This window comes from Trachymyrmex septentrionalis, unplaced genomic scaffold, assembly GCF_001594115.1.
Source record: "Trachymyrmex septentrionalis isolate Tsep2-gDNA-1 unplaced genomic scaffold, Tsep1.0 scaffold24, whole genome shotgun sequence".
Lineage (NCBI taxonomy): Eukaryota > Metazoa > Arthropoda > Insecta > Hymenoptera > Formicidae > Trachymyrmex > Trachymyrmex septentrionalis.
In genome coordinates this window covers 2,150,697-2,165,658 of record NW_017305397.1, presented here as the reverse complement: position 1 = coordinate 2,165,658, position 14,962 = coordinate 2,150,697, and the positions used below count along the sequence as shown (strand labels likewise).

General features: G+C 36.9%; 2 protein-coding genes across 8 annotated transcripts in view; both read left to right on the top strand.

The window, feature by feature from the left end:
• Positions 1-1,239, top strand: part of LOC108748762 (phosphatidylcholine:ceramide cholinephosphotransferase 2-like) — a 27,026-nt gene extending 25,787 nt beyond the window's left edge. For all 6 annotated transcript variants that reach the window (XM_018487084.1, XM_018487086.1, XM_018487087.1 and 3 more), the window contains exon 6: positions 159-1,239. In XM_018487084.1, coding sequence (XP_018342586.1) covers positions 159-314 — 156 coding nt within the window. In that variant the 3' untranslated portion in view covers positions 315-1,239. The remainder of the gene's footprint in view (positions 1-158) is intronic.
• A 3,171-nt stretch (positions 1,240-4,410) lies between these two features.
• The window catches only part of LOC108748706, a 13,586-nt gene continuing 3,034 nt past the window's right edge, over positions 4,411-14,962 (top strand). Inside the window, exons 1-5 of one of the 2 annotated variants that reach the window (XM_018486991.1) lie at positions 4,411-4,586; positions 4,699-5,502; positions 5,944-8,514; positions 8,616-9,441; positions 9,524-9,700. In XM_018486991.1, the coding sequence (XP_018342493.1) occupies positions 4,768-5,502; positions 5,944-8,514; positions 8,616-9,441; positions 9,524-9,700 (4,309 nt within the window). In that variant the 5' untranslated portion in view covers positions 4,411-4,586; positions 4,699-4,767. Of the gene's footprint in view, positions 4,587-4,698; positions 5,503-5,943; positions 8,515-8,615; positions 9,442-9,523; positions 11,351-14,962 lie in introns of those variants that run through there. The other variant, XM_018486990.1, reaches the window with a different exon arrangement.

Here is a 14,962-nt window from a genome sequence, read left to right as displayed (position 1 = left end):
TTAAAATTTAGTGACAATAATATATATTATAATTGTTAATAAACATTATATTTGATATAATAATAAACTTTAGTAAACTATACTCTATGTGAAATATTCATAGCATTTACATTATAATTTATATATCGCCGATGTATAATATAATGAAATTGTTGTAGCAATACGGACCAAACAATTTTTTGGCCCGGCTCTGGTGGTTCTCTATTTTCAAGTATTTTGAGAAGAATGTGGGCGGAACAGTGCCACGACAATATGACTGGCCTCTACCCTGGCCTCGACGGTTTCTTGCCAAGCACCCTAACCGAGATAGTTAATACTTGTCTTGATTTTATGATAGAGGCTGTTAAAAACAAAGGAGTTACTTTTGTTGTATATATTTTACACAATAACATTTACACACACACACACACACACACTCCACGCATACATACGCACGCATCCATAAATATATGTATAAATCGAGGCGTGTTAACGTGGAATTCACTAAAGAATATGCATGGGACGTACGATTGTTTTCAGAATAACTGCACATTCATTACTGAAGCATGAATTTTGTGTCGTTCACTTCTTTATAATCTAGTTGTGAACTCTATATAGACACAATACCCGTGCTCTTTCACGTAAAGTTATCGTCCAGTCAGCCCGAATTTACTTTTGCTTGATTTTTATACAATTTATACACAGTATAAAGAATAGATGTAGAGAGATGGATTTTATGATCTAATATCATAAAGGTTCGAATAGAGGAAGGTATTCGAGTTAATGAGACACATATTGATTCGCTTATAGCGTTTATATTTTCAAATAGTTACAAATTGAAAGTAATATAATAAATAAGTAAACATAGGATAAATGTGTGTTTTTAAAAACTCGAGCGATATTATGCAATAAGGAGTATTTGTAAACTTTAAAGGGCCATTGTAGATAAATATATTAGGACAAAATCTAAATCCTTCCTCTAAACGAATCTTTGACGTTACATGCTCGACTTGAGTCGACGTCTCGATCTTCCAATGTCTAGACGTCGTCGTCCTTGACTTTGCATTCGCGATACGAATTATTCCGATGAAAAACGATTTTGCAAACGAATTTGCCAAAAATATTGTGACTCGCGTGATGTGTATGCCCTAATTAAAGTTCTATATTGCCGATTATCCTCGAAATTGTTTCCTTCGTGCTTTGGAAAGAAATACCGAGTATCCAATACTAGAAGCGATTGTGCAATTTCGTGGGACCAAAATAGGAACGCTCAATAGTGAATATTAATTCATACATGTTGACAAACTAAACACACCGAGTCATGAGAAGACATCTCCATTATATATATAAAGTTGATAAAAAGTTTTAATAATATTATTAAGGAATTCCGTAATTTTACGTAAATTACGTAATATATGACCCATCATAAACGGAATTCGCATCTCTTGCCTGTCATGTACAAATTGTAGATATACGAATCTATAATAACAATAACTTATATAATAGCAGGTAAAAAAAATCCAAATTTCATTTGTCATATTATATATTATATTATTTAACTAAAGTAGCATTATTTACGAAATTCCTTAATAATATTTAAACTTTTTAATATTAAACTAATTAATATTTTTAAAATTTTACACGACACACACATACATACACAGCCTACCCCAGATTTGGATAAGTTTATTCGTAACATATGTTGGACATTGAATTTCTAGAAGATACATTATTCATTCTTCTAGCTTCCATTAGTCGATACGCGAAAGTATCATACATAGAATAATAAGAAAAATACGAAACAAATAGAGGAAAGTACTGAAGCATTCGTGTTTTCACGGAATAAAGTCGTTATACGCTTGTGCATACACCGGATGTTGTCATACATACATGTTGCATAGGCAATGTAACAAATTGTGCAAAATGTAAAAGATAATTTTGCATTCGTGGAGAGATCGAGTGACAAAAAAAACAAATAATCATCGATCTTTCATATGATATTCTCTTCCTTCGTTCTTCTCGCGTTTCATTGTTTCAACGACTTCTTGCCCGACTCTTTTTCTGAGGATGATGAGTAATATAATTTAATGATGTCGATGAAAATATGCCGCGATTCTTCAAATATTTGTATAAATTATGAATCTCATCTAACAATGTACAAGTAAAGCGGTAATAACTCGCGTGACTACGCGTTTTCCTAGCATCCGATGAAAGTCGTGTATATTATATGTATATTGTAAAGTGCTGAGTAACATTTAATTATAGTTTAAATTGCGTCAAAAGTGATTTGTTATTTTATTTACCTGTGATTCATTCATTGAATCTCTATAAGTACGAAACGCACTTACAATTCTCTATCATTTTTAATTAAATTTTTGTTGTCTCTTTTATGTTATAGTTTGAATAAATAATAAAACATTTCTTACGATATACTCCGCGGAAGTTTACATATAAATCTATATTTTTTATTATATATATATAAATAAAATAAAGCAATTGGAGATGCATTGAATTGTATACATAATAAAATTGATTTACTATATTTTTTTTATTACTCGTCGATTACGATTGGACTCGTTTGATAATTGAACAGAATTCATGCAAAAGTTACAAAGAATGATGTGTGCGTGCGCGTGCATGTGCGTGTGCGTGTGTGCGTGTGTGCGTGTGTGTGTGTTGTGTGAGAACAAGATAGAGATGCGATAATGTTGTTAATAGTTAAATAATTAACTCTTTTCCGTCTGTGATGATAAATAAATGAAAGAATAAATCACCGTTGAGTAATTTCACGGTTTTAATATAGCAATCGACTGGCGGATCAATAACCAATGTGGCCAGATATTTCTTCTTGACATTCAAATTAAAAATGCGTGTAATTGTTAAACATATATTTTAATAAGATTAATGTAGTTGGTAGTGAAATTTTTAGCTGGCATTTGCGCAGCATGAAACAGATAATACCGTATTTAGGGGTATATTTTTGAATGAAATATATGCATAATGTGTGTATATATATATACATATACATAGGTGCATTCTCTCAGCTGACATGGATATCTATTATAGTAAAATGATAACATGTTGCTAAACGAATACGAGAATGGACTAAGCGAATATAGAGACACATATTCAAATATTATAGCTATTTTTTTTTGCAAAAATTAATATGTATTACGCGCATTTACTTGTGTGTGTGTGTGTGTGTGTGTGTGTGTGCGCGCGCGCGCACACACACACACATGTATATATAAATATACATATATGTATATACATATACACATGCGTAACGCATATTTTCATTATTATGTTGCCCTTCGGGCCGGATACGCTTCATACGCGGTGAAAACAATTTCAATGTATAGAGCTTAGAGCAGTCTGACGTTTATGAGAATGATATTTTGAATCTCCCAGACGGAGATTTGCGTTAAAAAATGTAAGCCAAAAGATACTGTCGAGTATGCATATATATATAGGTATACGCAGGCGTGATATGTACATGTATAATACATATTTTAATATACATGTACGAATATATATTATAAAAATGATATATTTACACGCACACAATAAGAAAATATTTCTTCTTAACAGAAGAGCTTTTCGTTGATGTTTAATAACATAAAAAGTAACTAATATGTATATATTATATATATATATATATATATATTCTATTATATGTGTATATATAAATAAATATATATACACACACGCATATAATAGAGTTCGTGTATATGTGTATGTATATATATTACAACCGTGGCACACATGCACGCGCGCGCGGATATAATTGCGTGTTGATATGTATATACATATATATCTATATATTTTTACGTGTAGATATTTTTTGGTAACTTGTTACAATAAACTGATTAGACTAGTTAAATATACATATTATATATAGCAAGAAAAAATATATATGCGTTGTAAATAAAGAATAATTTAGCAAAAGAGCTTTTGTCATTGCGCGAACACTAATCAAAATTTTGTTATCGTAAATACATGTATACGACAGCATTCTTCGATTATTCATGGGACATAATTATATTTCCGTGTACTAAATTCCTTGAAAATTGAATAAGTGATGATGCAACTTGATTTCTATTATTCGTACATTATACATAAATCTTTATGAAAACATCAATGTTATTACAATGAAAAGCAAGTTGTATTTGGCTTTACTTTATTTGTACTTCTGTATTTATAAAATATTTATTACAATTTTCATATGTTGACGTAATAAAGTTTTAAGTATACTTTACTCGGATTATCTCTGTATGTTCTTCACCTTTCAAATCGCTGTAAATTATAAATTCTTTTTGTATTTTAAATATGATTTTTGATGTTGACTTCTTGAAACATGTATACAATTATTGTATCGAAAATTACAGGCTTGTTTAATCGATACCTTTTGTTTCGGTTTCAAATTAATTTTTTGACAGATGTCTTCCTTTGCGTAAAGCTTATTTAATCATACTCGTAAATCTACAAGTGGAACAATCCCAAAGCAAAATTCTACAAGCAACACAGTCATTTTTATATTGTTAAAAACACCAAACAAAAATACAGTTTAATATCATTTTCATTCATTAATTTTTATCATGGGTTAAGTAAGTACTGACTTATGTAAATTATTAAAATACTAAATTTTATTGAATTATAAAAAATATATATACATCCCTATAAATTTTTTTAATTAATTTCTTTATTAATTTTTTATAGACAAATACGTATACATATTCGGATTATCTGACATTTCAAGAGAAATATCGAAAAGTAAATTTAGAAAGTATGGAGAATCATGGTAGTATCGGCGAGGGTGATACCGGACAAATCAAAGGAAAAACAATTTTACTTCATAATAATATTGGAAAACGATGGCATCGCTTTCGAGTTCTAACACCGTGTTCATTTATTCTTCGAGGTTCTCGTGCGATGAGTGATCGCCGGTTCAAGTATAAAAGTCGAGGACGACAAGCAGCACCGTGCGCGATAGTGGCCATCGTTTACGGTCGCCTGTTTGAACCCAAAGAGTGGACGAGCAATCATATAGATCAAGTACTCGAATATGGTGACAAATTGTTTCGCGTAAGCTTGAGGAGGAAAAAATTGAAAGACGATGAATATATGAGGACCAATCTCATACACAATGAGTTCGATATTGGTTTCTACAAAATTTGGGTTGATATCGAAAAAAACGGTATCTCCGGCAATCTCTTTAGCGAATCAGTTGGCTGTTCGGATTTTGCTGAAGGCTTACAAATATTTCTCAAAAATAATGATTCTGGAGTAATCACCGCTCAGGGTAGTTCCGTTGCTGTATGGCGTCAGCCTGGAAATGCCGGTTTCCTTTGCTACAATCCAGCCTCATGCGATGAAAGCGGTCTGCATCATCCTGATGGCACAGCTTGCCTCATGAGATTCAAGTACATAAATGACTTGAATGATCATTTGTTGAAGAACCTAAATTGGCGTTATGACTCTCGATATTGTATCGTCAAAATCACCTTGTTGCGTGCCGCAGAGGTAATAGTACCAGTAAAAAAGCGATAATAATAGTAGTAGACATCCGGAAGAAAATATTTCATATATAATTATATATAGTTGTATAATTATATAAGATTAAGTATAATTATATAAAAAATTGACATATTTTATATACAATATTATATATAATTATATATAAAAAATATGTCCATTTATATAACATTTTTTCCGGGGCGAGAGAGAGAGAGAGAGAGAGAGAGAGAGAGAGACAGAAAAGGGGGAACTTATTTTTTTCTATGAAATACAATATTATTTATAAGAATAAAATTCATTATTATTATTACACAAGTACATTACAAAGAGAAAGTCTATATACTATTTATTTAAAGATAAAAAGAATGATGTAGATAAATAATATATATTTATATATAAAAAAATATTTACATAGTTATACATATACATGAAAGTAGAAATTTATAGGTCGGTGATGGGTTCGTTAAACATTCATCCGATGGTATTGGTCCACCTATAGTTCGGAAGAGCGTATTACAATCCATTAATCCTATTGACATCGATGATCACGAAGTGGACTGCACAAAGCCTGTGCCCAAGGAAGAAAAATTGCATAAACTCGCAAGGATACGGAAAGAACCGTTATCGATCAATATTTCAAATTATAGCATCGATCGCTATTTTGCTACAGAATTATTGGTGAATCGAAACAATTTTGACACAGGATATTCATACGATGACATGCGAGTAAACGTGCCATCCACGTTTACGGAATTACCCGGCAAAATAGCGATTCTTCATGGTCTAACTCATGAAGGCGAGGAAATATACAAAGGCAAAGGTGGACAAAACGTAGCAAATTGTATAATGGCTATTGCTATGAAGAAAGTGCATCCGGTGAAGATATGGGAGAGATCGACGCTGGATGAAATCCTGATGATGGGTGACTCATTGTATGCTAAAGTTAAATCCGACAAGCCATTAATAAAGATGATGACAGCGGCCGATTTAGATAATATCAAATTCGAAATAGAAGATCGTAAACAAGTGATAGATGTCGATCTAATCACCGTGACCGGTACGATTACCTCGAAAGTGCCGTCAGTTTTGAATCTGAAACGGGCACTAGAAGAGTTTTTTCTGCTAAACGAGGAAGGTGTGATTGAAACGACTTCAATGGCGGTGGCAGTCTGGAGCCAGGATGATTGTTACTATCTATTCGATCCTCGATATTGTGATGCCACCGGGATTAGGATAAGAGAAGAGAAAGTTGCAGAAAAGGATAAGAAGGAGAAAATTATACAAAAGGATAAGAAAGAAATAGGAAATTGTTGCGTGATTCGATTTCCAGACTTAGACTCCTTGACTGCACTGTTCTTGAGGAATGTTGATCCTACGAAAAGGAACGACCGGTTCACTATTCGGCATGTCACGATCGTGGATGATGTACCTGGCACTCGAGCTTGGAACGAGTTTCAGCCCGGTATGGCGGGTAAGACGTGGGTGTTGCAAGGTGAAATATCCAACGTGGATGAATTATTTGAAGAAGAAAACCAAGGAAATCAAGGTCTCGCTATGCCAATTGTGGCCTTGGTTAGCGCGAACGAAACGCCAGCAGCAAAATGGAGTAAGGAAACTGTCGATGAAGTGATCAGGGAAGGCGACGTTTATTACAACTGGTCTAAGCCTGCCAAAATAGAAGAAGAAATTGAAAAATTGTTTCTTAAAGATATGAAGAAAAATTTGTATTTCAAAAATCGAAAAGTAACTATTGATATCAACGAGGCGGCAGTTGTCGGTGATCTGTCAGTATCAGATGATTCTGAATTACCAAACTTGGAAAAAGGCTTAAAACAATTCTTCGAGGATAAAAATTATGGAATAGTCGAGACGAAGACACTCTCAGTGGCAGTATGGAAAGAGGAAGAAGAGACGAAGGACAAGGATAAAGAAGAGATATTTTATTACTACTTCGATCCAAACCCTCGTGATAAATTAGGTCAATTGTTAGCGGAGAAAGCCGAAGAAAATCTTGCCTGCTTGGTGCGATCTTCGGACCTCTCAGCATTAGCAGATCTCATTAAAAAGAATGCGGGGTACAATGAAGGCGAGAACGATTTCACGATACACGAATTAAAGATTGTGTCTATCGGCCCAGTTATGACGGATGAGGAGATTGAGGCAGATCAACTAATACCGATTGTGCCGAATTTGAACAACTATTCGAATTTGTTCGAGACTGGCGCTATACTTTTGGGTACCATCGATCAAAGAAATGAATTGGCCTTCAAACCAATAACGAGAGATAAACAACAAGCTGCTAACGCTTTGGCAACCTTGGCTATGACGAAACTTTACGATCCTCATTTGTGGCACAGTGAACTTATAGATGATATCTTGAAAATTGGCGATAAACTCACCAATCAGAACTTGATAAATCTACCTGAAATAGAGCCTGAAGAGGAAACACCCAGAAATTATCTTCTTCCTGCGGAAATCGCAGAAGACTTTATCATAGGAGTCAATCGAATGTCAGTTGTATTTGAAGAAGAAGTTATCACCGGAAACGTGACTGATGTGATAACATTACTCGAACAGTTTTTTGAGGAAAACTCGATAGGAGTGTTTCGTCAGGATGACGTAATGATGCCGATTTGGAAAGAAGGCGGAGTGTTCTTCACGATGGATCCTAGGGGTAGAAACGCTCAAGGCGAACCTAAAGAGGATGGAGCTGCAGCAGTGATGTGGTTCACCGATATCCCCTCGTTAGCTAACATTCTTCGAGCAGTTGTACGGGAGGTCGACAGCTTCGTCATCGACGCCATCACAATCGACAATGTGTACGAGACGCGAGTGGCCCAAGCCGAACGTGTGAAGAAGACCACTTCCGGTGAAGATCTATGGCATCATTTTCCCAAAATCGCAGACGGTATCTGGAGCATAAACGGTAACGTCACTATAACAGACGAGAGGTTCGACGAGGCAAATCGTGGCAAACAAAGTGCGGCCATCGCCGCGATGGCCATCGTCTTTTCCAAGGTTTCTCTTTTTTTTTTTGTACAATCTGCTTAATTAATTTTACTTAATTTTCATGTATAACTCAATTGCACAAAGATAACTAACATGGAAAATTAATATAGGTCTACCAACCGAGACAGTGGACACCGTCAATTCTCGATGAAGTTATCGTTACTGGTGACAAACTACATTCAAAGTGCATCGAGAGACTCGGTAGTGGCTCGGAACTCTTAGTGAATGAAATCATCAATGAGTTTTTCCTGTCTTCTCGGCGCATCGCTTTAACAATCAAGGATTGCGTTCAAGCGGGTAGTCTTACTGGGAAAGCTCCTAAGGTTCAAGATTTACGGAGCGGAATCGACAATTTCTTCAACAAGTATGAAGCTGGCGTATTGACCGTACAGGAAACTAAAAATTTAGCCATATGGAAGGCCGATGACGCGTATTATGTTGTGATACCTAATTGGTCTTCTGCGAAAGAAATCGTGTCAACGGTACCGCGAGTAATCAGGTTCAAGGACACGAGTTTCCTCGTAGATTATCTTCTACGCCATTTGGGAACTGAAGGCGATTATGAGATTACTGCGATCGACGTGCTGGACTGGACTAAACCGCCACTTTCGAAACTTGATCCTAGTCCGGCGATTCGGCCAGCGAACCTGCCACCTTTGAACGCTTACAGAAAATTACGGGGCGAGGCGCGTGCTATCTTGCGTGGAAGCTATCATCAAGGCGACAAGATCTTTCCCGAGACGTTACGCGGTCGACAGACGGCAGCAAATTGTGTCGTTGCGCTCGGCATGTCGATCGTCAAGAGCCCCGTCACCTGGACGAAGAAGACTATGGACGAGATTTTGGCGATCGGTATTAACGTTCATCAGGAGACAAGAAAGATCAAACCTGAATCGAGATTGAAACCGAAAGACATTATCAGAGTATTCTATGTGGGTATGTATGTTTGTCGTACGTTTCTTTTTTCCGCTGTTTTTAAAACAATCCTGAATAAATTTTGGAATTCATATTTTCCCAGGTGTCAATGTTTTGACCGCTGACATCGAGCCTAACACCGTAATCGGTCTGGTGGCGATTGAACCTTCCGACTCGGAAGATATAAAGCAGAAAGAGACAAAAGTAGATATTGACAAACGCGAGAAGAGAACGACTCAGCGAGAACGATCACTACCTTCTTCGATTTTATTGGAGGAAGGTTTGCGGAAATTTTTTGAAGACAATCGTGCCGGTATTTTAATAACCGATCGCGGTATGATAGCTATTTGGAAAGATCTGGGTGTTTACTTCATGTACGATCCTAGAGCTAGAAACGATCAGGGTCTGCCGGATTCCAACGGAACTTCGTGTATAATGTGGTTTGCTTGTCTGGAGCCTTTGTACGATACAATCTTTGCAAACATTGATCCCCGTGAGAGATATGGAGCTTTCGAGATCTGTCGGGTGATCATAAGGAACGTCATAATCGAGACATTGCCGTGTCCAGGTGGTTTTCGACCATATTTAGATCGTATCGCGCCACTCGTTCCAATTATCTCCCCAAAAAAGACAATTACGTTGAACGTGGAGCCGCTAAATGAGTATAGTATCGTGGATAACGAACTGAGCATTCTGCATGGCAGTCTGCACATGAATCATCGTACCTTCAGTCTGAGAAACAGGGGTTTGCAGAGCACGGCAATCGCGGCGGTCGCCATTGTAATGGGGCTGCTGCACGTGCCATCCACGTGGACTTCCGAGTTGATTGATACCGTACTCAAGTATGGTGATTCGCTGTACTTGGAGAGTGCCCGAGCCGCTCGACCGGGCGCCAGGAATCTCTCACCCAGCGAGTTGCTCACCGTGTTTATCGTAGGTGACTTGAGGGTCACCATTCACGTTCATAATCATACCACCGCCGGAATACTTCATATCTTCGATCTGTCCGAGGCGCTCGCCATGTTCTTCCGCGCGAACTGCGCCGGAATATTGCACACAGCCAATCTGGCGATGGCTGTGATGCAGCATTACGGTAAATTCTATATGTTCGACCCGTGCTCGAGAAACGGCCGGGGTAGACCTGCCTACGACGGCGCCGCATGTATGTTCAAGTGTAAGAGTATCGCAAGGATGGCAAAGATATTCATGGATAACTGCAACTCGAAGCGACCGAGTGTATACACTTTGAACGCGGTTAACGTATTGAGCCTGCATTTTTTTTCAACCACGAGAGACGTTTGTTCATCTAAATATTAATAAATGTTCGATTGTACGTTTTACTTTTCTTTACTCGCCAAGTAGATACAACGGTACGCGAATCTCAAGGTGTCATGCATCCCTGTAAAATTTTCAAAATTTAAGAAAGTATTCTTCACAATCCTTAAACGCAAGCGAAAATTTTGCGCCGAAGTGAACGAAAGATAAAATGGAAGTGAAAGAAAAAATTTGTACACGCGGTCGACAACGTTCTCAAAGTGCTAATTTTATTTATAGGGTTTCTTTATGACACAAATCACTTTTAGCGTCTACATGAGTAGGATTACAGGCTATACGAGAATGAATGATACAGATCGCTTATTAGTATAAATACAATGTTCCTTTTCCTCAATTACACGCGCGCTATCAGCCTAGATACTTAGAAAACACTGTACAACGCAGTTGAAAACTGTCGATTGATACTTTACAATATGGTACAATCATTCCTTTGAAGCGAGACAGTAGCTTCGAACTCCCGACTCGATCGGCACGAGCTTGGTCACCCTCGTCACCGGAGGAAGGGGGGTCGTCATCTGCGACTCGCGAGCAAATCTCGATACTCTCTCTTCTCGAGCGGACTGTAGGCCGTATCGAGCGAGTTTGCTCGCACTCCGAGAATCGCATTCTGCATCTCAGGGGAAACGTTCTCTTTATACCCGGATAAACCGGGACGTTTTCACGTCCCCGAGCAGTTCGCCACCGAATTCTAGACGACGTCGCCTCGTCGTTCCTAGCAGAGCGAGAAAGGAAGTAGCGAGCGGGCTCGAGATGATCTATGAGGGGGGGGAGGAGAGTACCGCTTCCTTTGCGACCAAATCAAATCGCTCATCAGGAAGAAATCGGTCCCACTCACGTCCCACTCTCCTCATGTACAGCGATACTCAAATGTCTCTCGCGTGAAAACTTGAAGAGTCTCGTTTTCACGTATACTGGCTATGTCTGTCGCTAATCCGCTGCTACCTCCTTTCTTTCCACACTCGTCTCTCGTGAGACGTTGCTGGTTGTCCTTGCCCCGTACTTATTCGATAGGTACTTCAGTTCCTCGATCGAACATCCTGTACGCGCGAGAGTCTACGTTTCTCTTTCGTTCGAGTACTGCTAAAATATTTCGCTTTGTCCGCGATCGCGTAATATATAGATCGTCATTCGCGAAAAGGTTCCTACTAAATGCCATTTTCAGTCTGTTTAACGAGTTCGATCGACAAACGAAGAAGGCGGGTAGGAAGAGAGAGGAGAACGGCGGATCGAGTGAAGAGGGAAGGAGGGAGAAAAGGGCAAGTTCGCGTCAGTGGCTGACGCTCCACGACGGAACTAGGAATGGATTATAATGTCAAAAACAATATGTATTATATGGATAATATTGGCATGACGTTGTTATGGCACGTTTAGTTCGCTGCTATACTCGATGCGTTTCTACAGCGATTTTCGCCATGTTCGCTATACAGACACCGGATGATTCCAGTCTATGGCTGAGCTCAGCAGAAAAAGCGATTGTAAAAACTGTTGCAAAATTGTTTAATATTATTGGTTACGCATGTAGATCTAATAAGAAGCTAAGGACAAGAACCAATTTATGTTAAAGAATTTTACAATTGCAAAGCTGCTTTTCTGCTGAACACGGCTAATGAAATAAAAGAAACCGAAAGAATATAAAAAAAGAAAAAAAGGAGAAACATTGCGGAAGGGAAATAAGGGAAGATATTGTCATAGACGTTCGCGTGCATCCTTGTGCAACGTCTATTTCCGTTTCGTGGCGCACAAACGCGCACAATTTCACACTCTCATTCTCTCATTGGCACCTCCATTGCACTTTCCCATGCGCCGCAACAAATGCATCTTATATAAGACATATTTATTTTATGTACAAAAGAGAAACTGCTCTCTGAATAAACGCTTACGGAACAATCGTTATAAAGGACCCCCTCTCGCGCATTTCTTTCCGGTTTGGTAATAGACGGTAAAGAAAAACTAGAATCGCACCAAAATGTCGCATAACAGAACGAGATCAGTCATTAACAATTCTCATCGCAATTATATAGTCGGTATGCTCGAAATTGCGCATACGATACGTGAATTTTTTTAGCTTTTTACAAAACGTACTATTGTGTAATGTGTTATTGCAAAAAGATTCGCTCTTTTCATTTTCGAAAATATCGAATTTATAAAATAAAATTTTTTTAAATTAGCGATGATTAAAATCTTAATGATAAGACGAATAAAAATGAAAGAACTAGCTGTTCTCTTACGAAACAATATTGCGAAGAATCTTTTACGATACGATTAATTTCTATTACATTTATATAAAAAAAAGAGGATTATCGGCTAATAGATTTTTCGCAACAAAAAACAATTCACGAAATAATGAAAAATATATTCATTATTTCATATTATTTCGTATATAATTGTTCAACTAGTACGTTTTACATTTGCACATTACACCGAGATACGATATATAAACAATATATATATATATATAATAAAACATAAGGAAAAACGAAGAGTTGCCGATAAAAATATTTATAATGTTTTGTACCTAGAAACAAAAACCTGTATTATCCTAATGTTTGAAACCACATGCTAAAAACTCCGTTAATTACGGAGAGAAAAATATATAAAACATTAGTAAAACCTATGTTTTATAAGATATCATAAAATGTTTTTTCTAAAATCCGTTCCTAATCATCGTTTATTGAGCGATTGTTCCAACGATAAATTTTTCTATTTCATGATTTGAGAGAGAAACTTATTTCTCTGATGCGCAAACATACAAATCAACTAATCCTCAAATCGCATTGGATTGCTACACACTCATCGAACGCTCACGTTAATACGTAAAAGTGAAAAGATAGATAAAAAATGTTTAAAAAGAATAATAGAAATATGAGGGAGAAATTAACAGATTATAGGATAATCTTTCGAAAACGTCACTTTTGACACTCGCAAGTTATTTGAGACTGATGCAGCTAGTTCCAATATATTTCTATAGAGAATAATTGCATTCATTGAGTTTAGTTTTTATTTTTATTATTGTCTTTGTTCAATCGAAAGTGTACAACAAAGCATGCGAATCGACGGCTAAAATTATTATCTAATTTGAGAAAACAATCAAAAAATGAAGATGTTGAGCGATGTTAAGTCGATTGCGACAGTGATAATAAAAACACGAACTTTAATAATACGTATTATTAGTATTGATACGCATTTATATCAATATACGTATTCATACTTAATAACTACGTAATTAACAGCATGTTATATTTCGTAATAAATGGAAAAGTTTGCTTGACAAGTTTTACAGAAACACGTTGCCTTTAGAACCTTATCGATCGTATAGCGCCATTTATCAATGTAACATTATTAAAAATAAGATATAAGGAAAGAAAAAGAAGACGAGAGAGAAAGAAAAAAATATTCGAGTAAAAAGTGAATGAGGAGTCGATAAAAAGGATCTTACATGCTAATCAACCCGCACGGTGTGTATAGACTTTTAAAAAAATAACAAATTGCATATACATAGAAGTTAGATATCTTAACACACACTTGATGTGTGAGGTGAGGTCGAATAAACAAATGATAATAAAACGCATCTCACGCGCGAGCGCGCCGCTTCGGTTTTTTTTTTCTTGCGGCTCCTCCGCTTTATGCTTTTAGCTATTTATCCGCAATATAATTACTTTCCTAGAGTATAGTAGCTGGCACAGGAACATGACTCTCAGTCATTGGCATCACAACGTAACAAGGACTACAAGCTGCGTCACGCGCACTTTCAATGAGCTTGCTTTCTCTGTCGCATTATTATCAGACGTGCACCTTGCTCTTCCCCAGCTTCGCAAGCATACATGCACATATATTCTCTCACGCTTACATCTCGCTTACATTTGTCTTTTTGCTGAGCGGGTGACTACAACCAAATACTTGGTCCTGAGTATTTCTGCACATAGTATTTATTTCTGTTCTTTCGTTAACACGTATAATAACGCCTTGATCATTATTCCCGACTTTGGATGATCTCTATTTCGGCGAATGGATAAGAGTGAGGCCAAGAGAAAATAATCGAAGGCGACGTTATCGATCCATAAATGCGATGGAGGATTCGCACGATGATGATTCCGCATGTTCAAATTCGAATCATCAACAGTACCGCTTCGATAGTAGACTGCATCTAACTCGACTAAGTAAATCACTCGAATTACCCCTTTCAGGCATACTCGAAAATACTATAGTC